General features: G+C 47.9%; 1 protein-coding gene across 1 annotated transcript in view; it reads left to right on the plus strand.

Annotated features, from left to right (window-relative positions):
• Positions 1-3,178: 3,178 nt before the first annotated feature.
• Positions 3,179-26,088, plus strand: part of LOC134350879 (carcinoembryonic antigen-related cell adhesion molecule 20-like) — a 32,747-nt gene continuing 9,837 nt past the window's right edge. The window contains exons 1-7 of the mRNA XM_063056669.1: positions 3,179-3,470; positions 10,577-10,656; positions 13,186-13,539; positions 19,411-19,683; positions 21,913-22,188; positions 22,863-22,964; positions 23,955-24,019. Coding sequence (XP_062912739.1) covers positions 10,614-10,656; positions 13,186-13,539; positions 19,411-19,683; positions 21,913-22,188; positions 22,863-22,964; positions 23,955-24,019 — 1,113 coding nt within the window. The 5' untranslated portion in view covers positions 3,179-3,470; positions 10,577-10,613. The remainder of the gene's footprint in view (positions 3,471-10,576; positions 10,657-13,185; positions 13,540-19,410; positions 19,684-21,912; positions 22,189-22,862; positions 22,965-23,954; positions 24,020-26,088) is intronic.

The following is a 26,088-nucleotide window of genomic DNA, read 5'->3' on the forward strand; positions in this document are numbered from 1 at the left end:
TGTTGGATGTGAAGGCTCTTAGGGTGGTAGGTAAGGACAGAGTGCCTCTATCGTTGTTAAAACAGTGGAAAGATGGGGTGAGCGCAAATATCTGGGGAAAGGATGAAATGCGAGTGAGGGCAGCATCGATGGTGGAGGAAGAATGAGGGCGTCTCTGATGTCCTGGAAAGGAAAGCCTCATCCTGGGAACAGACGGGGTGAAAATGAAGGAACTCAGAAAAGTGAATAGAATTTTTACAGGAGACAAAGGTGGGAAGAGGTACTGTCAAGATAGCCATGCAAATCGGTAGGTTTATAAAAGCTGTCTGTCAACAGCTTGTCTCCAATGATGGAGACTGAGAAATTGAGAAAGGAGAGGGAGGAGTCAGAAATGAATCAAGTGAATTTAAGGACAAGTTGGAAGTTGGAGGTAAAGTTCATGAAATTGATGTGTTCAGCATGAATGTATGAAGCAGCACCAATGCAATTGTCAATGTAGCAGTGGAAGAGTTGGGGAGCATTACCGGGGAGAAAAATGCGTTGTTTTTATCTGGACTGGTGGAGCTGAGGGGAGACCTGATCTAATTTTTTTAAACAAAGTAAAACTTATTCATAATTAAAGCATTATCAAATATATTGCATTTATAATATAAATATTATAAAATTGAGATGGAGAGGCATTTGACATTTCCCCCTGGGTGGAAATGTCTAATGCCTGGGAAATACCAGTCAAGGTGAGAAGGCGTAAGCTCATAGGAGATATGAGGGGCAAGTTTTTACAGAGTACCTGGATGCACTGTCTGGGGTGGCGGTAGAGCCAGATATAGTGGAAGGATTAAGAGGCTGTTAGATATTTGGACGTTTGGGAAATCAGTTAGAAGGTCATTGTGCAATTTAATTGAGTATAATTGCTTTAACTTGTTCAGCATAACACCAAAGGACAAAGGACATGTTGTTATGCTGCAATGATTTATTTCCTGTGTCCTGCATTCTAGGAAGGGGACAGAGATAGAGCAGTTCCCAAAGAGCCAGGAAATCTATGCTCCCGCTGTTGGTCTGTAGACCACCCAGAGTGTACCTGATGTGGTGACCCTCTGGAGTGTGCTGTGTCACAGCCTGAGGAGAAGCATTTCAGTGAGGGAATTCAGGGAGAAGCTCCAGACTCCAGGGCAGATGGAGTACCAGGAAGAGGAGGCAATAGATCCTGAAATTGGCATCACAGGTAGATAGGGTTGTGAAAAGAGCTTGAGGTGCAATAGATTTGTAAATCAGAGCATTGAGTACAGCAGTCAGGATCAGATGCTGAAGTTGTATGAGACACCGGAGAAGTTGAGTTTGTAGTACTGCATGCAGTTCTGGTCACCTACCTATAGGAAAGATACCAGTAAAATTGAAAGGATGCAGAGAAAATTTACAGGAATGTTGCTGGGACCTGAGTTGTAGGGGAAGGTTGAATAAATTAGTACTTTATTCACTAGAGTGTAGGAGAATGATAGAGATATACGAAATTATGATGGGTATAAATAGAGTAGATAACTGCAGCTATTTTTCTTCTTACATTGGGTGAGACTAGGACTAGAGGTCATAGGTTAAGGGAGAACTATTTAAGGGGAACCTTAGGGAGATCTTCACTCAGAGAATGTTGCAATTATAGAAAAGGCTGCCAGCAGAAGTGGTGGATGTGGGTTCAATTGTCACATTTAAGAGAAGTTTGTATAAATCTATGGATTGAAGGGTTATGAAGGATATAGTTCAAGTGCAGATAGATAGGATTAGGCGTATCAGACCATCATGGACTAGATGAGCTGAAGAACCTGATTTTACACTGTAGTATTCTATATCATTCTACGACCCAGCATTTGCCAGTGAGGTTGGCTCCCGTGATTGCTCAGTGGATGATGTAGTCTTGATGGGCCGAAAGACCTGTTTCTGTGTTGTAGTTCTCTTTGTGATAGTAGGTGGTTGCCTCTCTAACTGGAAGCCTGTGACTAGTGGAGTGCTGCAGGGAACAGTGTTGAGTGCCATCTGTATGAACAATCTGGATGATAATGTGGTTAACTGGATCACCAACTTTGAGGATGACACCAAGAAAAATGGGCTGAAAAATGGCAGATTGAATTTAATGCAGACAAGTGCGAGGTTTTGCACATCAGTGGGACCAACCTGGATAGGGCACTGAGGCGTATGGTATAACAAAGGGATCTGGGAATATAGGTCCATAACTTAGTGAAAGTGGCATTACAGATCAATAGGGTTGGAAGTAATGCTTTTGGCACATTGGCTTTCATAAATCAATGTATTGAGCACAGAAGATGGGATGTTATGTTGAACTTGTATAAGACATTAGTGAGACCTAATTTGGAGTATTGTGTGCAATTTTGGTCACCTACCTACAGGAAAGATGTAAGTAAGGTTGAAAGTAAGGTGCAGAGCAAATTTACAAGGACATTGCCACGTCTGGAGGACCTGAGTTATAAGCTAAGACTGAATAGGTTAGGATTGTTTTCTTTATAACGTAGAAGATTGAGAGGAGATTTGATAGAGGTATACAAAGTTATGAGGGGTGTAGACAGGGTAAATGCAAGTAAGCTTTTTCCACTGAGGTTGGGTGGGACAACAACCAGAGGACATGGGTTAAGGGTGCAAGGTGAAAAGCTTAAGGAGCAACGCACATCAAAGCTGTTGGTGAACGCAGCAGGCCAGGCAGCATCTCTAGGAAGAGGTACAGTCGACGTTTCAGGCCAAGACCCTTCGTCAGAACTAACTGAAGGAAGCTTAAGGGGAACATGAGGGAAAACTTCTTCACTCAGAGGGTGGTGAGAGTGTGGAACAAGCTGCCAGCATGTGCTGCATATGAGCTCGATTTCAATGTTTAAGAGAAGTACATGGATAATAGGGATATGGAGGACTATGGTCCCAGTGCAGATTGATAGGGGAAGGCAGTTTAAGTGTTTTTTGGCATGGTATGCCAAAGGGCCTGTTTTTGTGCTGTACTTATCGATGTCTTTGTATGACTCTATGACCCAGTGGTAATCAGCAGGATTGGGCACTGGATGGCCAGTGCAGAATAAGAAGGGCCTGTTTGATGGGCTCATTGGCCTCGCCCTCTTGCCCACATCACCCTCCTTCATGCTCTGGTTGGTGTCTCTTTAAGGGGAGGTCACGTTGTATTTCCAGTGGAACCGGTTTGTGTAGGTGTGCCATATCCTCGCTTGTCCCAGGGCCATCCTGAACGTCGCCACAGCACAGTGCTGGGTTACAGACCCTGGATTCACTGCCCAATTGGGGCAGATTCTCGCACACTGCTCAGGACTGACATTCTCCCGTCATCAGCCAACAGTGGATGACAGAACATTCCCAGCTTCCAGCACCATATCTGGACAGAACCCCAATTCTGACCGTGGATCAGAAACTGGGCTCTCCCTTTCCCTCTGGTCTCCAGGAAAGCAGATACAGGTCGACAGGAGGAGCCACTGCCGCCTACAGGACGGGTGAGTGGGTTGTAGAGAGGGTACAGAAAAGATTCACCAGGATGCTGCCTGGATCAGTGGGTCTGAGCTACTGTATAACAAGTGGTTGGACAATCTTGTGTTGTTTTTTTCTGGGGCACTGGAAGCTGTGTGGAGACCTGATAGAGATTTATCAAACTACGTGAAGCATAAACATTCAATCATGGTTGAAAGGCCATGGTTGAAATGAGATTCTATAAAATTATGTGAAGTATAAATATTCAATCATGGTGATATGGGGAAAAGTTTTGAGGAGATATATGCGAGGCACGTTTTGCAGGATAGAGAGGGATGGGTGCCTGGCTCTCGTAGACTGGGGGAGCATTTTGTCGAGCACCTTCACTCCACCTGCAAGTGGGATCTCCTGGTAGCCACCCATTTTAATTCCAAGTCTCGTCAGCACCTCATAGTCCGTTTAGGTTGTCTCCAGCCTGACGGCACGAATATTGATTTCTCCAACTTTCGGTAATTTCTCCCCCTAACCCTCGCCTTTTCCATTCTCCAGTCTGGATTCTGTCCCACTCTTTTTCCTCCTCATTTGACCAAACACCTCCCACCCCGCACTTTGGTGCCCTTCCTCCTTCCCTTTCTCCCATGGTCCACTGTTCTCTCCTTTCAGATTTGTTCTTCTCCAGCTCTTTACTTTATCCACCTACCACCTCCCAGCTTCTCACATTATTCCCTTTACCCCCACCCACCGAACTTCCTGCTCACCTGGTCTCAGCCAGCATGTGCCAACTCTCCTCATCGTCTTATTCTGGCATCTTCCCTCTATCTTTCCAGTCCTGATGAAGGGTCTTGGCCTGAAAATGTCGACTCCTGCCTGGCCTGCTGATTTCCTCCAACGTTTTGTGTGTGTTGTCTGCAATGCACTGCCAGGGGTGATAGTGGAGGCAGATGTGGTAGACGTGTTTAAGAGTTTTTTGACAGACACATGGAAAGGAGGGATATGGACCATGTCCCATGAGGAAATATTGAGTGTACCAGGGTTTTCTCTAATGTTCAGTGAATGAGTGTTAACTTGGCCTTCATTAATCAGGGATTTAATTCAGGAGCTGTGAGTTAATGTCACAACTCCATAAAGCCCTGGTGAGACGACACTTGGGATATTATGTACAATTCTAGTTGCTGCATTATGGGAAGGATGTGGTGCTGAGGAGATTTGCCAGGATGCTGCCTGGATTGGAGAGTGCGTTTTATGAGAATAGGTTGAGTGAGCTGGGACTTTTCTCTTGGGAATGAAGGAGGATGAAAGATGATTTGCTAGAGGTGTTCAAAATGATAAGAGGCATCGATAGAATGCCCCAAGACTGGTTTTGCAGGGCAGTAGTGGCTGTCACCACAAGACATCCTTTTTAGATGAGTGGAGGAAGGTTTAGGGGGTGTCCAGGGTAGATTTTTACAGAGTGGTGGGTGTGAGGATCGTGCTGCCAGGGTTGCTGATAGACACAGGTAGATTAAGGACATTTGAGAGATTCTTAGGCAGACACATGGATGAAAGAAAAATGGTGGCTGTGTAGGAAGGTAGGGTTAGATTGATCTTGGAGTAGGTTAAAAGGTCAGCACAACATCATGGCCCAAACAGCCTATACTCTGCTGATCTATGTTCTCTGTACAGCAGAGGAGATTAGTTATAGTGTTGTCATGAACAGCACAGATCCGTTGGCCTCAAAGGCCTGTAGCTGTGCGATAGTACTCTGTATTCTCTCTGTATTACACAGAGGTGATCACTTGGTTGTCGTGTGAGACGTTATCTCTGCCTCATGATAGTGTGTAGCAGTGAGATCACTGTTCATCCTCCCAAGGCCCAGAAACTCTCTGCATCCGGCACATAATTCTCCAAAACTTTCAACATCTCCAACAGGATCCCACCACAAAGCACATCTTCCCCCTCAACAAACCACCCCCCCACCCCCGCCACACTTTCCACTTTCCACAGGGATCACTCCCTATGCACTCCCTTGTCCATTCATCCCTCCCCACTGATCTCCCTCCTGGAACTAATCCTTGCAAGCGGAACATGTTCCTCACCTGCCCCTACAACTCCACCCTCTCTTCCATTCAGGGCCCCTAACAGGTGAGGTGACACTTCACCTGCGAGTCTATTGTATCTGGTGCTCCACGTGTGGCTTCCTGTATATCACTGAGACTGGACGTAGATTGGGAGACCGCTTCACCGAGCACCTACGCTCTCCATCCGCTAGAAAAAGAGAAATCTCTTGGTGGCCACCCATTTCAGCTCTACTTCCAATTCCCATTCGACTTGTCAGCCCACTTTCAAAACTTCTCTTCTTATCTGCCCATCACCTCCCTCTGGTGCTCCTTCTCCTTCCCTTTCTTCCATGGTCTTCTATCCTGTCCTATCAGATTCCCCCTTCTCCAGCCATTTATCTCTTTCACCAATCAACTTCCCAGCTCTTTACTTCACCCCTCCCCACTCCCGGTTTCACCAATCACCTGCCACCTTGTACTTCTTCCTCCCCTCCCCCCACATTCTTATTCTGTCTTCTTCCCCCTTCATTTCCAGTCCCGATGAAGGATCTCAGCATGAAAATGTTGACTCCATTCCTTTCCTTAGATGCTACCTGACCTGCTGAGTTCCTCTAGCATTTTGTGTGTGTTGACGAGGAATTTTTTAGCCCGAGGGAGATGAATTTGTGGAATTCATTGCAATCAGGCTGGTCTGTTTCTACACAGTGATCCTTGTTCATTCCAGGAATTTCTATCCCCACGCATATTGCACAGAGCCCTCACGAACATCCCCTCTCCATCCACTCAAACCCATGGCTACAAACCCAACTGGTTTGACCTTTTCCATAGACATCCCATCCTATCCGAGGATAAGTCAATAAACCATTTCTGAACCGCTCTTAATGGATTAACAACTGTGCTTAAATACAGTCCACAGTGCTCCAATTTGGTCTCTCTGACTATGCAGAGTACTCCAGATGTGGTCTATCTGACTGTTTGGAATGCTCTAGATGTGATCTATCTGACTGTTTGGAATGCTCCAGGTGGGATCTCTCTTCAGATTGTTCCCGATGTGGTCTATGTGACTGTTCGGAGTACTCCTGATGTGGTCTCTCTGACTATTCAGAGTGCTCCAGATGTGATCTCTCTGGCTGTTGGGAATGCTCCTGATGTGGTCTCTCTGACTGTTTGGAGTACTCCAGATGTGGTCTCCCTGTTGGGATTGCTTCTGATTGTTGGGAATGCTCCAGATATGGTCTCTCTGACTGTAGAGAGTAGTCTCTCTGACTACTCGCAGTGCTCCAGGTGTGATCTCTCTGTTTGGATTGCTCCAGATGAGGTCTCTCTGACTATTCGCGGTGCTCCCGATGTGGTCTATCTGACTGTTCAGAATGCTCCAGATGTGGTCTCTTTGTTCAGAATGCTCCAGATGTGGTCTCTCTGACTGTTTGGATTGTTCCTGATGTGGTCCTCACTTTTTGAATCCTCAGGATGTGGTGTGACCATTGTGTTGGTTAACTGCAGCACCACACACCCTCCAGCCCACTCCCTGTGTTCAGTCTCCCAGCATTAGACATAGGAGCAGAATTAGGCCATTTGGCCCATCGAGTCTGCTCCATCATACTATCATGGCTGATTTATTATCCTTTTCAACCCTATTTTCCTACCTTCTGCCTGTAAACCTTGATGCCCTGACAAATCAAGATCCTATTAACCACCGTCTTAAATACCCGCAGAGTTGTCTTCCACAGTTGTCCACAGATTCACTACACATTGGCTAAAGAAATTCCTCTTCATCTCTGTTCTAAAGGGACTTCCTTCTGTTCTGAGGTTGTGTCCTCTGGTCCCAGGCTCCCCACCTTTTGGAAGCATCCTCTCCACATCCTTTCTGTCTAGGCTTTTCAATATTCGATAGATTTTATTGAAATTCCGCACCCCCCCGCACCCCCATTCTTCTAAACTCCAGCAAGTACAAGCCCAGAGTCAAATGCTTCTCATACACTAACCCCTTCACTCTTGTGAACCTCCTCTGGACACTCTCCAATACCAGCACATCCTTTGTTAGATAAGGAGCCCAAAACTGCTCACAGTAAACTAGATGTGATACGACCAACTTTTGGCCACTGGTTACATTGCCAGTCTCTCTGGGTGTTGGGACCCAAGGTCCCAGATTGGACCTTACATCGGAGCTCACTCTGTTATTGAACAGTGGCTAAATACCTGCTCCCATTTCCACACACACCTCCTCCCATCTGCTGTAGAAACATTCTGCACCAACCTCCCCCCCACCCCCCAATCATTAACTCCCTACTGAATGGTCCCATGTGAAGACCCCCAGGTATGTTGACCCCCATCCACATTGTGTGGTCTCCCAGTCAGGCAACACCTCCCATTCACAATGAGTTCCTCGACCTGTTGGATGGTCCATCTTCACTGAGGTGGCTCAAAGACTGGTGGAGTTGTCCAGAGGATGCCAAGAGATGTCTGTGTGTGGGCCAGATAGCTAACAGATGGAGATTAATCCTGATGAACATGAGGTCATGTATCGCTGAGGCTTGGACACACACCATGAATGCTTGGGTCACTCTCAGTGCTGGGGAACAGTCACTTTTGTGTAACTTGTGTCAGGAAGTGTATAGTCATGCACTTCGGTAGAAGAAATAAAAGGGTAGAATATTTTCTAACTGGAGAGAAAATTACAAAAAAATTGTGGTGCAAAGTGACTTGAGAGTCCTTGTGCAGGATTCCCTGAAGGTTAAATTGCAAGTTGAATTGGTGATGAGGAAAGCAAGTGCAATGTTAGCACTCATTTTGAGAGGACTAGAAAATGAAAGCAAGAATGTAATGTTGAGGCTTTATAAGGCACTGATGAGGCCTCACTTGTAGTATTGAGAGAAGTTTTGGGCCCCTTATCTTAGAAAGGATGCACTGACTCTGGAGAGCATTCACAGGATGTTCAGAAATTGATTCCAGGATTAAATGGCTTGTCATATAAAGATCATTTGATGGCTCTGGGCCTGTACTCACTGGAATTCTGAACAATGAGGAGTTACATCATTAAAACCTATCAAATGTTGCATGGCCTTGAAACAGTGGATGTGGAGGGGATGGTCCGTATGGTGGGGAGCCTAAGACCAGAGGACACAGCCTTAAAATAGATGGGTGACCTTTTAGATGAGGAAGAATTTCCTTAGTGAGATTAATCTGTGGAATTTGTTGTCACAGGAGGCTGTGGAGGCCAAGTATTTGGGTATAATTAAAGCAGAAGTTGATCGATTCTTGATTAGTCAGGGCATGAATTTTAAACCCAACCCTCTGATTGCCTTGTTTGGCATTGTGAGAGGAAATAATTTTACTCTTACGCCGAATGATTTGCATATCTTGGCTTTTACTTCTCTTTTAGCCAGAAGAGTTTTGTTGCTTAAATGGAAAATTTTCGCTCCGCCTACTCATGCCCATTGGTTGATTGATGTTATGTCATGTTTAAATCTAGAGAAGATTAGGTGTTCTATTTCTATACCTAGGCAAGATATTTTCACATTATGGGGACCTTTTTGGAATTACTTTCACAATCTTCGACTTGTTCAGCAATGATGATGGAGATTATATGTTTGAATTTACGACTATATGTCAGAGATTTTTTTCCTTCTCTTCTAACCAAACAGCTGTTTTTTTTCTCTCTTTTTTTCTGTTTTGTTATGGGGTTTTGATTTTGCTTTAGGTTAGATTAAAATATACCTTTTCAATATCATGGTTAATTTACTATACATAGTTACGGGGCATTTCAATCTTGTTTCTGTTTCCATAATATCATAATGTATTTTGTATTCGTCTATGCAAGTAATTAATAAAAATATTGAAAAAGATACAGTGGATATGGAGAGGATGTTTCATATGGTGGGGGAGTCTAAGACCAGAGGACACAGCCTTAAAATAGAAGGGTGACTTTTTAGCATAGAGATGAGGAAGAATTTCTTTAGTGAGATGAATCTACGGAATTTGTTGTCACAGGAGGCTGTGGAGGCCAAGTATTTGGGTATAATTAAGGCAGAAGTTGATCGATTCTTGATTTGTCAGGGCATGAAGAGATAGAGCAAGAAGCTAGGTGATTGAGGCTGAGAGGGAAAAGGGATCAGCCATGATGAAATGGTGGAGCCAACGTGATGGGCCAAATGGCTCAATTCTGTTCCTGCATCTTATGGACTTATGGTCATGTTCAAGGATAGAACAGGTAGATAATGATTAAGGCAGCACATGGGGCACTGCTACTTGTCTTGGTTTGTTATTGTCACGTGTAATGAGACGTGGTGAAAAGCTTGTCTTGGATACAAGTCATATAGATGAGATCATTACATAGTGCAAAACAATAACAGAATGTAGAACAAAGGTGTAACAGTTACAGAGAAAGTGCATCACAGGTAAACAATTAAATGGAAGATCATAACGAGATAGATTGTGAGGTTAAGGATCCATCTCATTGTACAAGGGGTGCATCCAAGCGTCTGATAATCTCAAGACAGAAACTGCCATTTAGCCTGTGGTTGGAGCTTTCAGGCTTTTTCTGATGTGAGTGGGGAGAAGAGAGAATGTCTGGGGTCATCATTAGTTGGGGCAAGGCAAGAGCAGGGGGCAGGGAGGGTTATGCTCCAATTTTAAACAACGTTGTTCAGTCCACAGCTGGGGTAGTCCGTGCATTTCTGACCATTGCACTACGGAAGAGGGTCACTGCACTGGAAATGATGTGGAAGAGGATTCCAGTGAGAGCTGGGAGAGGCTGGTAATGTTCCCTCAATAGAAGACGGGGTTAGGAAGGGGACGTGACTGAGGTGCATAAAGATACAAAGGGGTAGGCTGCACAGGTGGACAGTAGAGAGATTCAAGGGTGTCAGAGTGGTACCACAGAAGAGTAACTAACTGATACACACTGCTGGGGAGAGTTGGTGTAGTTGGGACACCATGATGTCCCTGAACACCCACTGGAATGGGTGAGGGACCAAGGCCATGTGCTAGGAGATGGGATTAATAGGATGGGGCGCCCACCGGTCAGGATGGATGTGATGGGCTGAATGGCCTGTTTCTCTGCTGTACCATTCCTTGACAACCTACCTTGGTTACAGATCTCTGTGGAAGAAGTGCAAGGTGAGGAATTCATCCATGGCACCTCAGCAGATGCTGTTGTGGCTGGTCCTCCTCATTGGTAAGTTGGCACAGGGTCACTAATTTATTAATGTCACTCGTACTTCAGTTTGTGCACTGTCTAGAAAGATCATCCCATACAACAAAGAAAACAGAATGCAGAATAGATTGTTACAGTTCCAGAGAAAGTACAGTGAAGGCAGACAATAGGTGCAAAGGCCAAGATGTGAGGTAGATTGTGAGGTCAAGAGTCCATCAAACTGCCCTAGGACGGTAGGACAGTAACAGTGGGGTAGAAGCAGTCTTTGAGCCTGGTGGTGGGCCTTTCTGCCTTCTGTCTCATTGGCAGAGAGGAGAAGAGAGAAGGTCTGGGGTGGTGGGGGGGGGCAGTTTGTTCATGCTAGCTGCATTACTGAGGCAGTGGGAAGTGTAGACAGAGAGGAGACTGAGACTAGTTCCCATGATGTGCTGAGCTCTCAGCAGTTTCTTGTGATCACAGGAAGAGCAGTTGCCATCCCAACCAGATGAAATGCTTATTATGGTCTGGGGCAAGGGCTTCAGAATCAGAGGTCACCCAGTCCGGATGGAGATGGGGAGGGATCCCTCTTCTCTGAGGGCTGAAGATGTTTGGAATCCTCTGTTGGAAAAATCATGTGTTGGGACAGACAGGGGAGCGGCAGTCCACAGCAGCTGATTAATTCACTGATCCTGCATGTCGTTGGGATGTGTGAGCAAACTGGAAACCCCAGTGGAAAACCACGTAATCAGAGATCGAACATGGAAACTATAGACACACACACACACAAAGAGCACCAGACATCTGGTTTGAAGCTGGCAGATTTAGGGTCTACCCACTGGGCCAGAATGTGGGGAGAGTAACATGGGATAATGCAAATGTGTGGACTTCAAAGTTCAAAGTACATTTGTTATTAAAGCTTGTGTGCTTTAAACAACTTTGAGGTTCATCTCCTTACATCCAGCTATAAACCCAAGCAACTCAATAGAACCCATTAAAAAAAAGACTATCAAACACCCAACATGATGAGAGAAAAAACAAATTGCGCTAACAATGAAAGGGAACAAATAGCATTGAGAATGAAATGAAAGTTTATGAAAGTGAGCCCATCCTCAGACATGAAGCCAGTCTTTGCTGCAGCCGACTGAAGAGCAGATCACAGATTCACTTAAGTGCAGAGCTGAGTAAACGGTGCGGAGCAGTGAGATGAACTGGCCTATACCTCGCCTCCGGCCCCGATACCCGGACCATTTCAATCAGGGCCCAGTCCCTAAATCGTCCAAATATAGAGTCAAACCTTGCTCTCAGACCCAGGCCCTATCGTTATGATGCGCTGTCGGGCCTCAATTCGGCATTTATCTGACATTCCAATTTGGCCAGGCGCTTAACTTGTTTAAACATGGGGTCTTGCCTCCCTCTCGGGCCCAGGCCCAGGCTCTGCCTCGCCTCGGTTCTGCCACATTGAATCTCCTCGATTCTGGTCTCCGTGCCGCAACCGTACAGCGCCTTCGAGACTTCTGTTCACACCACAAAAATGCCAGATCGTGCAGGCAGTTCAGAATAACCGAAAGAGAGGTTACAGGCTATTGATTGCAGTGGTTGTTTACCAGAAGAAAGTGTGATTAATAAGGTATTTAGTTGTTTTCTCTGTTTAGTTTGCCACCGGCAAGTAGCTTCACCAGCACCACCTTGGTGGGTCGACGGGCCTGTTTTGGGCAGGTTGTTTCTTTCACACTAGAAGTCAGATAGGATATTTGCATTTGGTAAAGAATACGTATGGAATGTTTATTCTTATGAGTCAACGCACTGTGTTCAAGAGTCAGAAAGCTATGTTGTAGCTTTGTCAAACTGGTCAGGCCACATCTGGAGAATTACAGTCTCGCCTTTATAGGAAGGGTGTGGGGACTTTCGAGAGGATACAGAAGTTCACCAGGATTCCTGGATTAGAGGGTACGAGCTATAAGGAGAGGTTGGCTGTATTTTTTTTCTCTCTAGAGCGCTAGAGGTCGAGGGGAGCTCTGGTGGAGGTTTATAAGATTATGAGAGGCAGAGATAAAGAGCGCCAATAACTTTTCTTCCTGGGAGGAAATGTCTAATACCAGAGGGTATGTATTTACAGGAAGAGGGAGAAAGTTCAGAGGAGATATGCAGGACAAATTTGCTTTTTACACAGAGAGTGTTGGGTGACTGGAATGTGCTGCCAGGGGTGGTATTGGAGGCCGATTCAATGGAGGTGTTTAAGAGGCTGTGAGGCAGACACAATCCTGTGCAGAGATTGGAGGGATATGGACACACTGTGTAGGCAGAAAGGATGAGTTTAATTAGTTTGGACCAACTAGATGAACTAAAGGACCCATTCCTGTGCTGTAATGAGGGTTGTAGGAGAATCGGAGCGATGATGGGATGCTGACACAAGGGTCTGTACTGCTCTCCGCCCTGGTTCCAAAGGGACCCCTGTCACTGGTTGTCTACGATCTGGGTGAGACTGTAGCCAGCGTGATGGGTCGGTTGGTCAGTGGGAGACTGTGAGGTCAGTGCTGTTCCAGACGGTGAGGAGGTTCTCTGTGTCTACAGTTCCCTGGCCATTCCCTGGTGTGATGGGAATGCCAGTCGAGGTGACGGTGGGGGAAAATCCGGTGCAGACGGGAGTCGGCTGGAATACCACACTCCCCATCTCCACCACCTCCCAGCTTTTCATCGTGGAATGGCAGGAACCCACGGGCGGCACCATCCTCACCCAGATCAATGGGCAGCTCTTCATCAAGGCTGGGACTCGGTACACGGACAGAGTGAGTCTGCTGCCCAATGGCTCCCTCACCATCAGCTCCACCACCCTGGCCGACGAAGGCAACTACTCAGTCAAGGTGGAACCAAACAGTGGGCAGGGAGTCACCACCAACATTCTGACCATCAACCTCTTGGTTTACGGTGAGTCCTCAGACAAAACACCAGATTACTGCCGTTCTCAGTCTGCACCCTCCCACTCTTCTTCCATGATTCAGACCCCTCTTCTCCGCCACCTCATCACTAGCACCCGTCCCCCACCCCCCACAATTCCTCTGTCTTTCCACTCTCCTCTTGCCCCTGCCCTCCCCATCTCATCACTCTGGGCCCACGTCTCCCTCTGTTTCTCCCCCTACCCACCACAATCCTCTCCCCCTCCTTATCATACACCTTCCCCCTTATCTTCCATTGCTCCCAACTCTCTACCTCATCCCTCCCTCTGCATCCTCACTGACCTCCACTCTCCCCTTTGCCTTCTCAGCTGCCTCCTCACCACCCAATCCACTCACTCACTGTTTTCCCCCTGCTCCCCACCTTTCTTAATACCCCCACAGGATGTGGGTCCCTCCTCTCCATCCCCTGTTCAGCCACTCTCCTATGCATTCCCCCATCCAACAGGTCAGACTATCTTCTCCCAAAGACCTGGAGAGGGATAACATGGCCTCTCCCTCGATTCACCCTCTGCCCAGCCTTCACACTCTTTCCTGCACTCAATCTGGCCCCCCAGTCTTCACCCTCCCCCTTCCCCCTTACCCATTCCCTTTAACAATCTCTCTGCCATCTGCCTCTCTGCTCACTCCAGGCCTCTGCCTCTCCCTATTCCCTCCAGATCTCCCTCGTACTGCTCTTCCTCTCCAACCCACCCATCCACCGATAAGTCCCAGTGATTGTTTGTGTCTTCCCCAGAAAGCCGGTGACGGGGGTTACACATTCTGTCCCTTTTCCCCCTCCCCCCTCCTCCTCCCCCCTCTTCCCCAATGACCCACTGTCTGTCTCCTCCATAGAACCGGTGATGGGGGTGACACACTCTGACCCTTTTCCCTCTCCCTCGTCCTCCTCCCCACCCCTTCCACAACGACCCACTGTCTGTCTCCTCCACAGTGCCGGTGACAGGGGTGACACACTCCGTCCCTTTTCCCTCTCCCCCCCCTTCTTCCCCAGTGACCCACTGTCTGTCTCCTCCACAAAGCCGGTGATGAGGGTGACACACTCTGACCCTTTTCCCTCTCCCTCCTCCTCCTCCCACTCTTCCCCAATGACCCACTGTCTGTCTCCTCCACAGAGCCGGTGATGAGGGTGACACACTCTGACCCTTTTCCCTCTCCCTCCTCCTCCTCCCACTCTTCCCCAATGACCCACTGTCTGTCTCCTCCACAGAGCCGGTGATGAGGGTGACACACTCTGACCATTTTCCCTCTCCCTCCTCCTCCTCCCACTCTTCCCCAATGACCCACTGTCTGTCTCCTCCACAGAGTCAGTGACAGGGGTGACACACTCTGACCCTTTTCCCTCTCCCTCCTCCTCTTCCTGAATGACCCACTGTCTGTCTCCTCCACAGAGCCGGTGATGAGGGTGACACACTCTGACCATTTTCCCTCTCCCTCCTCCTCCTCCCACTCTTCCCCAATGACCCACTGTCTGTCTCCTCCACAGAGTCAGTGACAGGGGTGACACACTCTGACCCTTTTCCCTCTCCCTCCTCCTCTTCCTGAATGACCCACTGTCTGTCTCCTCCACAGAGTCGGTGATGGCGGTGACACACTCTGACCCTTTTCCCTCTCCCTCCTCCTCCTCCCCACCCCTTCCACAATGACCCACTGTCTGTCTCCTCCACAGAGCCGGTGACAGGGGTGACACACTCTGTCCCTTTTCCCTCTCCCTCCCCTTCTTCCCCAATGACCCACTGTCTGTCTCCTCCACAAAGCCGGTGATGAGGGTGACACACTCTGACCATTTTCCCTCTCCCTCTTCCACAACGACCCACTGTCTGTCTCCTCCACAGAGCCGGTGATGGGGGTGACACACTCTGACCCTTTTCCCTCTCCCTCCTCCTCCTCCCCACCCCTTCCACAACGACCCACTGTCTGTCTCCTCCACAGAGCCGGTGACAGGGGTGACACACTCTGACCCTTTTCCCTCTCCCTCCCCTTCTTCCCCAATGACCCACTGTCTGTCTCCTCCACAAAGCCAGTGATGGGGGTGACACACTCTGACCCTTTTCCCTCTCCCTCCCCCTCTTCCCGAATGACCCACAGTCTGTCTCCTCCACAGAGCCGGTGATGGGGGTGACACACTCTGACCCTCTTCCCGAATGACCCACTGTCTGTCTCCTCCACAGAGCCGGTGACAGGGGTGACACACTCTGACCCTTTTCCCTCTCCCTCCTCCTCCTCCACAATGACCCACTGTCTGTCTCCTCCACAGAGCCAGTGATGGGGGTGACACACTCTGACCCTTTTCCCTCTCCCTCCCCCTCTTCCCGAATGACCCACAGTCTGTCTCCTCCACAGAGCCGGTGATGGGGGTGACACACTCTGACCATTTTCCCTCCCCCTCCTCCCCAATGACCCACTGTCTGTCTCCTCCACAGAGTCGGTGATGGCGGTGACACACTCTGACCCTTTTCCCTCTCCCTCCTCCTCCTCCCACTCTTCCCCAATGACCCACTGTCTGTCTCCTCCACAGAGCCGGTGATGAGGGTGACACACTCTGACCATTTTCCCTCTCCCTCCTCCTCCTCCCACTCTTCCCCAATGACCCACTGTCTGTCTCCTCCACAGAGCCGGTGATGGGGGTGACACACTCTGACCATTTTCCCTCCCCCTCCTCCCCAATGACCCACTGTCTGTCTCCTCCACAGAGTCGGTGATGGCGGTGACACACTCTGACCCTTTTCCCTCTCCCTCCTCCTCCTCCACAATGACCCACTGTCTGTCTCCTCCACAGAGCCAGTGACAGGGGTAACACGCTCTGACCCTTTTCCCTCCTCCTCCTTCTCCTCCCCCCTCCTCCCCAATGACCCACTGTCTGTCTCCTCCACAGAGCCGGTGACAGGGGTGACACACTCTGACCCTTTGGACCATAAGATACAGGAAGAGAATTGGGCCATTAGGCCCATTGTGTTTTCTCCACCATTTCACCATGTCTGATCCAATTTTCCTCTCAGCCCCAATCTCCTGCTTTCTCCCCATATCCCTTCATGCCATGACCAATCAAGAATCTTTCAATATCTGCCTTAAACATACATTCAGACTTACCTCTATAGCTACCTGCGGCAAAGAACTCCACAGATTTACCACGCACTGGCTGAAGAAATTCCTCCTCATCTCCTCTAATCTGCAGCTGTGCCCTCTCCATATCCACTCTACCAAGACCTTTCACCAATCAATAGGTTTCAATGAGGTCTCCCCTTATTCTTCTGAATTCCAGTAAATATAGGCCATTCTATCCTACAATCATTTTCATGAACCTCCTTTGAACCCTTTCCAGTCTCAGCACATCCTTTCTAAGATAAGGGGTCCAAAACTGCTCACAATACTCCAATTGAGACCTCACCTGTGCTTTATAAAGTCTCAACATTACATCCTTGCTTTTACATTCTAGTCCTCTTGAAATGAATGCTAATACTACATTTGCCTTACTCACCACACACTCACGCTAACCCTGCAAATTAACCTTTAGGGAATCCTGCACAAGGAGTCCCAATTTCCTTTTCACCTTAGTTTTTTGCATTTTTTCTCCATTCTTCTACCAAAGTGCATGACCTTAAACTTCTCGTCACTGTATTCCATCCGTCATTTCTTTGCCCATGCTCCTAATCTGTCTAAGTACTTATGTAGACTCTCTACTTCCTCAAAACTACCTGCCTCTCCACCTATCATCACATCATCTGCATACTGCAGCAAAGCCATCAATTCCATCAGCCAAATCATTGACATATAATGTAAAAAGAATCGGTCCCAACACAGACCCCTGTGGAACATTGCTAGTCACTATCAGCTAACCAGAAAAAGCTTTATTTATTCCCACTCTTTGCCTCCTGCCAATCAGCCACTGCTTTACCTATGCTAGAATCTTTCCTGAAATATCATGGGCTCGTAGCTTGTTAAGCAGCCTCATGTGTGGCACCTTGTCAAAGGCCTTTTGAAAATCCAAGTATAAAATTCAACCAATTCTCCTTTGTCAATCTTGCCTGTTATTTCTTCAAAGAACTCCAACAGATTTGTCAGGCAAGATTTTGCCTTGAGGAACCATGCTAACTGCTGCCTATTTTATCATGTGCCTCCAAGAAGCCTGAGATCTCATCCTAAATAACTGACTCCAACATCTTCCCAACCACTGAGGTCAAACTAACTGGCCTATAGTTTCCTTTCTTCTGCCTCTCTCCCACCTTGAAGAGTGGAGTGACATTTGTAATTTTCCAGTCTACTGGAGCAATTTCAGAATCTAGAGATTCTTGAAAGATCATTACTAATGCCTCCATGATCTCTTCTGCCACCTCTTTCAGAACTCTGGGGTGTACACCATTATGTCCAGATGACTTATCTACCTTCAGACCTTTCAGTTTCCCAAGAACCTTCTCTCTAACTTCACACCCTTCATGCCGTCTGATAACTGAACATACACCATACAGCTAATGTCTTCCACAGTGAAGACTGATGCAAAATACTTATTAAGTTTGTCCACCATTGCTACCTCTCCAGCATTGTTTTCCAGCGATCCGATATCTGCTCTTGCCTCTCTTTTACACTTTATATATCTGAAGAAACTTTCGGTATCCTCTTTAATATTATTGGCTCACTATTATCTTCTTAATGACTTTTATAGTTGTTTTCTGTGAGATCTTAAAAGCTGCCCAGTCCTCTCACTTCCCACAAATTTTTACTCCCTTTGGTTTTTATGTTGGCTTTAACTTCTCTTGTTTGCCACGGTGGTGTCATCTTTCCTATAGAATAAGTCTTCCTCTTTGGGATGTATATATCCTATGCCTTCTGAATTGCTTTCAGAAATTCCAGCTATTGTTGCTCTGCCATCATCCCTGCCAGTGTTCTTTTCAGGCCAACTCCTCTTTCATGCCTCTGTAATTCTCTTTACTCCACTGTAATACTGATACGTTTGACTTTAGCTTCCTCTTCTCCTCAAATTTCAGGGTGAAATTGATCATATTTTGACAACTTTCCCTGAGGGGTTCTTTCACCTTAAGCTCTGTAATCAATTCTGGTACATTGCACAGTGTCCAATCCAGAATAAGCTGATCCCCTGGTGGGCTCAACCGTGTCTCATAGCCATCTAGAAATTCTCCCCTCCTGGAATCCAGCACCGACCTGATTTTTCCAATCTACCTGCATATTGTCACCCCCCATAACTATTGTAACGTTGCCTTTTTGTCGTGCATTTTCTATCTCCCTTAGTAATATTTAGACCACATCCTTGACATTGTTTATGGGCCTTTTTGCTCTTGCAATTCCTTAGCTCTGTCCACAATGATTCAACACTTTCTGATCCTATGTCACCTCCTTCTAATGATTTGATTTCATTTTTTACCAACAGAGCAAACAGCCCCTTCTGCCTTCCTGCCTGTCATTTTGATACAATGTGTATCCTTAGATATTAAACTCCCAGCTATAATCTTCTTTCAGCCTTGATTCAATGATGCCTACAACATACCTGCCGATCTGTAACAGTGCTGCAATTTCACTTACCTTAATCCGTATATTGTGCACATTCAATTATTATACCTTTTGTTCAGTATTCACTCTTTTCGATTTTGTCTGCCTCTTACATTGCAACTCATCCTATTAATTGCAATTTTGCCCTATCAACAGCTTCTCTTTACTACATATTGCCTGTTTATAAACAAGCTCTGTCTTTTTAACCTTCTCCTCTCCGCAATGAGTCCCACTAACTCTGTGTGTCTCCCCCACAGAGCCGGTGATGGGGTGACACACCCCGTCCCTTTAACCTTCCCCTCCAACTGTCCCCCAATGAGTCCCACTAACTGTGTCTCTCCCACAGAGCCGGTGACAGGGGTTACCCTGACCAGGCCCCGGAGCGGAATCCTGGAGGGTACGGCCAATTTCTCCCACTCCTGTTCAGTTCTCACTGGCACTCGCATCTCCTTCTCGTGGCTTAAGGACGAACGGCCCCTGGTCAACTCGAGCCGGGTGCGAGTGGCGGGCAGTGAGATGAGCATCCGGCAGGTGGTGCGCACGGACACCGGGCAGTACACGTGTGTGGTGAGGAATCCCGTCTCCAGCGGCTCCCAGAGGCGGAGCCTCACCGTCTACTGTGAGTATCACCGAGGAGGGAGAGCGAGGGAGGGGAGGTGGTTGTGTAGAAGAGTGGAGGGAGGGACGGCAGTAAGGAAGGATTGGAGTGGATGGGAAGAAAGCCAGTCAGAGGACAGGGTAGTACGGAAGAAAGAAAGAAGGGGGAAGGGGAGGGGAGTGGACAAAGTGGGAGAAGGGTTGGGAAATGGGAGAGGAGTAGAGAGGGAGATTGGAAGGAGGAGGATGGGGAAGGGTGGAGTGGGGAGGAGGAGTGAAGACGGAGAATGGAGGGTGGGTTTTGAGGAAGGGGTGGGAGAGGGAGAGTGAGGAAGGTTTTAAGGGAGGTTTTAAGCAGTTTTAAGCGGGTGGGTGGAAGGGGAGGGTTTCAGGAAGGAGAGGGAGAGGAAGGATGAGGAAGGGACAGACTGCAGCGGGGGTTGAGTTTTGAGGAAGGAGAGGAAAAGGGAGAGGAGGAAGGGAGGGAAGGAAGGGGAAGGTGGGGAGGGGTGCTGGTTTTGAGTAGGGAGAAGGGGGAGGAAGAGGGAGGGGAAGGGCAGGTTTTGGAGAAGGGGAGAGAAAAGAGAAGGGAGGGAGAAGGAGGGAGGAAGGGGAGAAGGGAGGGAGAGGTGGGTTTTGGAGATGGAGAGGGAGGGGAGGAAGGGAAGAAGTGAAAGAAGGGAGTGGTTTTGGGCAGGAAGAGAGGGAGGAGGAAGGGGAGTGGCGGGTTTTGGGGATGGAGAGTGAGAAGCGGGGAGAAAGGAGGGAGAGGGAGGGCTGGAAGGGCAGAAGGGAGGGAGAGGCAGGAGAGAAGGGAGGGACTAGTTGGTTTTGGGGAAGAAGCGGGACAAGGATGGGAGAGTGTGAAGTGAGAGGGAGAGTGAGGGGAGGAAGATTGACTGCAGGCCAAGGAGGAGGTGGGAGTGAGTGAGGTGTGATGAGGAAGAAGGAGTCAGAGAGGAAGAGAGGCTGAAGGAGGAAGTGGAGGGGTGGATGGTACACAGGAAGGAAGGACGAGGGCTGCATGGATGCCGGGTGGTACACATGTGCGTTGGGTTACGCTGTCACCAACGGCTCCTTGTGTCAGTGTCTATTGTGTCGGCAGGGCAGGGCAGGGCAGGGTGGGGAAGAGGGTTGAGGAAAGGTGTATGTGCAAATGGGATTGAAAAGGTTAGGAGCAGGCATAGAGAGTGTGGGTAGGGAGTGGAATGATGGGAAGAGACACAGGGTGTGTAGTGTGAGCTCTGTGGCAAGGAGGATGTAGGGACAGAAGGGTAGGAAGTGAAGGGGAAGGGAGAGAGAGAATGTGAGAGAGGAGGGAGTGAGAGAGGTGAAGGAAGGGAATGAAGAGAGGGTAGTTAGGGTGGGGTTAAAGGAGGGAGACAGTGTGGGAAAGGATGGAGGAGAAAGATGATGGAGAAAGGGGGTGAATTAAGGTAGGGGAGAGTGTAGGAAGGAGAGTATGTGGGAGAGGAGGGAGGGGAGAAAGATGAGGGAGGGAGAGGTGTGAAAGAGAGGAGGGGTTGGAGAGGGGGGGGTGTGGACAGAAAAGTGGGGATGGGAGAGGAGTGCTGAGATTAGAACTGACTGGGAGCAGAGTTCAGGGACACAGAGTAGGCCCAGAAATGGGACCAACCTCAGTGTCACAGACACACACTCACTGATAGAAAAGACACTTTCACAGATACTCTACACACCCTTCAGACAGATATCTCACAGACACACACCCCTCAGACAGATATCTCACAGACTCACACTCCTCAGACAGATATCTCACAGACACACATACTCTCACATGCCGTGGTGTATCACAGATACACGCATATATTCAGACACACTCACACACAGTAATGTTTCCAAAGACACACAAACTCTCACACTCAGAGGTACATTATAGACAAACACAAACTCTCAGAAGCATTCACAGAGACAAACACGTATACTCTCTCTTGCGCTCTCTCTCTCTCTCACAGACAGACACAGACACATATTCAGACACACTCACAGAGACACAGAAATATTCTCAAAGATACACGAACTCTCACACTCAAAGGTACATTACAGACAGACACAAGCTCTCAGAGACAGTCACACAAACACATGCACACCCAGATATGCACACTAAGACACACACACACACTTGCAGAAAGATACACTGACACAAACACATATAGTGATGCCCACAACCAAATACGCAGATAGTCATTCTTCCAGAAACCCTTATGGTCTCTGTCTATCCCTGACTCCACAGATGGCCCAGAATCGCTAGTGGTGAGCCGTCAGTTCCAATCAGACTGTGTTACCCCAGACCAGGTCATTCTGGGACGAAGCGGGAGTTTGATCTGCCAAGCAGACTCCGTGCCCCAGGCCAACTTCAGCTGGACACGGCAGGGACAGGCACTAGCACAAGGCAGCACCCTCTTAATCAACAGTTTGACCTCCAATGACACAGGGTTGTACATCTGCACCGCATTCAACATCCAGACAGGATTTGAGAGGGCAGTGTCCACTAATGTTGTCGGTGTGGGTGAGTGAAACTGTTCTCAGTGTGGGGACCATGGCAATTTGATCACCGAGTTTGTCACACACACACATCACTCTGTTGCTGCCCAGAGTCTGGATCAGATCGCACTCTGTAACCCACTCTTGGGGATCTGTGATTCTCTGTATCAATCCACTGATCCCCTGGATCAGATCATGCCCTGTAACCAACTCCTGGGGATCTGCGATTCTATTACTGACCCACGGATTCTCTGAGTCAGATTGTGCTCTGTAACCCACACCTGGGATCTGTGATTCTATGTATCAGTCCACTGATGCCCTGGATCAGATCACATCTGGTAACCTACTCCCGGGGATCTGTATTCTATATATCAACCTGCTGATCCCCTCGATTAGATTCCTGCCTGTAACCCACTCCCAGGAATCTGTTATTCTATATACAAACCCCCACCCTGACACCTGGATTAGATCCCAGCCTGCAACTCACTCCTGGGAATCTGTTATTCCATATATAAACCCTCTCCCCCTCCAGGACACCTGGATTAGATCCCGGCCTGCAAACCACTCCAGGGGATCTGGTATTCTATATATAAACCCCCTGAAACCCTGGATTAGATCCCAGCCTGTACTTCACTCCCGAGGGGAGGGGGGGTGCCTTTCTCTGTCTCTGCTCAGACTGACCCTCCCTTCTCTCTGCAGGTGGATGTCTGAGTGTTGGAGGGGTGGTGGGGGTCGTTATTGGAGCAGTGGTTGCCCTCGTCCTCCTTGTCCTCCTGATCGTCTTCCTGTTGAAGCGCAAGAGTGAGTATAACTGCAGTCTGTGTCTGGACCAAGGGGTAATCACACAACCACTTTCACTCACTCCCTGACGTACACACAGCCACACATACATACACAACCCTGCGTACACTCACATTCAGACACACCCACACCTGTAGACACACACAGATACACCTACACAGCCTCATACACACAGACAAATGCATACTCATAGATACACCTGCACACATGGCACGTGCGTGCGCGCGCACACACACACCCACAAAATCAAACACACATGCACGTGCACGCACACCCACAGAAACACACACATGCCAATACACACACACACACCAATGCACACCCACACACACACAATCAAACACACATTCACGTGCACACACACCCACAGAAACAGACACACACCAATGCACAACCACACACACACACACACCAATGCACACCCACAAACACACACACACACCAATGCGCACTCACACACCCCCATGCGCGCGTACATACACACACACACCTGTATATACACAGCCAAGCGGGTGTGAATGGGAGTCACAACAGCCCGACAGGGACATCACCAGTCTGCCCTGTACAGCTTCCCTCAGAGAGCTGATTATTCAGAGGGAAGGGATGGCAGAGTGCAGACGGGGAAGGAAGTGAATGCTGAAAGAAGGACTGGGAAAAGAGGGAGTGGGGAGGGAGTAAAATAGGGACAAAGGGCCCGGGAAGAAAAGGGGATCTGTGAGCCTGGCTGTGGACTTGGAGGGAAACAGGACTAGTGAAAGAGGATGTGTTAAGTAGAAGGGGATGGAGCAGGGAGTGAACCAACGGGGAGCAAAATTGAAGGCATGGAGTAATTTTGGTGGAATGGGAAGCCAAGGTGGAACCAAGGGTGAGAGGCAGGTGTGGGAGAGGGGATGTTGTGGGCGAGGAGGAGGGTTACGACAGGGCATGGGGTCTATGCCCCCAAATTTCTCCCTCCCCTGCTCTACTAACTGTCCTTGTCTAACCCTACAGAAAACAGGAATGCCCCCTCAAAAAAACAAGCAGTGGCTGCAAGATCAAGGGAGGTGGACGCCAAGGTGAGATGCCCTCTAATCACCTCAGCCTGTTTCTGTGAACCCCTCCAGCCCCTACGTTCCCCAGTCTCGTTGACACACTATGACCCCTATATCCCTACACTTCTCTGACCCCCATCCTGCTCCTATACCCATCCCCCTTCCTGTAAACTGTCCGGCCCAACACCCCACCTCATCTGTGCTGCAATCCCCACACTCTCATTGTCTCCTACACCATTTCCTGTTTCTTAATCTCCTGTGGTCTCTACCCCACTGCCCGTCTCTGTCATTCTGTCACAGCACCAAAGACCCCCATTCAATAAGACCTTCAGCACTGTGTGTGAGTGTTTGTGTGTGTGTGTGAGAGAGTGTGGAGTGGGGCGCTTGTTCGGTAGGAAGTGGTTAATGAGCCACTGTGAATTGCCCCTCAGCATGTGGGTAAGGGGTAAGATTCTGCTGGGTGTGTGTAGTGGTAGTTATATCTATGTCACCCAGTTAGCCACTCCCTCATGGGAGGAGTTCACATACGGTACAAGGAGCGTTATCAATAAAGTTCAGTTCAGTATCCTGCATGCTGATATCTTGGCGTGCTCTACACTATCCCTCAATAAAGAACACAACACGGTAAAAAAGTGGTTAATCTATGTAAAATATTCATAGCTTTATCAACCTAAACTGCCTATGCTAGTGTCTAATCATACGCACCATGAGGTTGAGCAGAGAGCTAGCCTGGGCAACACCTTCAAACTACACCCAAAAGTGGATACATTGTAATAATCTGTGGCCGCTAGCCTGGAGAAGTGCCCAGAGACACAGACAATGCAGAGATGTCAGTCAAACTCTTTGGGGAAAAAAGACAACTCTTGGAGTCCAAATAAGTAAAATACTTAACAAACAAACATGAAAATGAAGCAATAACATGCAGTACCTACATCTACTTACCTAACAAGCCTCTCAAGAAATTTCATTTCTCTAAACTAGGTGCTCAGACAGGAAATTTAGGGTTGCAAGCAATCTCAGTCAAGCTTCATAAGAGCAACAAGAAAGCACAATGATAGTCATCATGGGTGACAAAGCAGATGACACCATGGGTGGATTAGGACTGACAAATGCTCAGATAAGTGAGCACAAAACAGAGAAGGAGAGATTTAGGAATATTCCACAAGTTGGGGTTTATACTAGAGTTGTAGGGGGATGGGAACCAGAGCGCCAGAACATTTCATGATAGGTTGTGGAGACAGATGTTGGTAAGACCTCAGACAACGTCAGGAATCAGAATGTTCAGCAATATGTGAATAGAGTCCTGAGGTGTGTATATTTTAATGCAAGAAGTATCGTAGGAAAAGCAAGTGATCTCAGGGCATGGATTAACACCTAGAAGTATGGTATTGTAGCCATTAGTAAGACTTGGTTGCAGGAGGGGCAGGACTGACAGCTCAATATTCTGTGGTTCCATTGTTTTAGATGTGACAGACTGGAAGGTATGAAAGGAGGAAGGGTGGCATGAGAAACTGTCATGATTGTGCTTCATCAGGACAGACTGGAGAACTCATCTAAGGGAGGCACTATGGGTGGAACTGAGAAATAAGAAAGGTATGACCATGCTAATGGGGCTATAGTGCAGACTTCCCAACAGTCCAAGGGATTTAGAGGAGCAAGTTTGTAGAGAGATTGCAGATCGTTGCAAGGAATATGAGGTTATTATAGCAGATGATTTTAACATTCTGCACATTCACTGGGACTCCCATACTGTAAAAGGATGAGGTGGGATAGTGTTTATCAACTGTGTTGAGAAAAGTATCCTTCATCAGTACATAGACATCCCAATGAAAGAACGTGTGAAACTGGATCTGCTGTTAGGGAACGAGACAGTCCAGGTGACAGAAGATTGTGTAGGGGAACACTTTGCATGTAGTGACCACAATGCCATTAGTTTAAAAGTACATATGCAAAAAGAAACATCTGGCCCACGTGTTGAGTTCTAAATTGGAGAAGGGCCAATTTCAAGACAATCAGAAATTATCTAGCAAGTGTGGATTGGGACAGGCTGTTTTCTGGAAAAGGTGTACTTGGTAAGTGGAAGCCTCCAAAAG

The sequence above is a fragment of the Mobula hypostoma genome, chromosome 8, assembly GCF_963921235.1.
Source record: "Mobula hypostoma chromosome 8, sMobHyp1.1, whole genome shotgun sequence".
NCBI lineage: Eukaryota > Metazoa > Chordata > Chondrichthyes > Myliobatiformes > Myliobatidae > Mobula > Mobula hypostoma.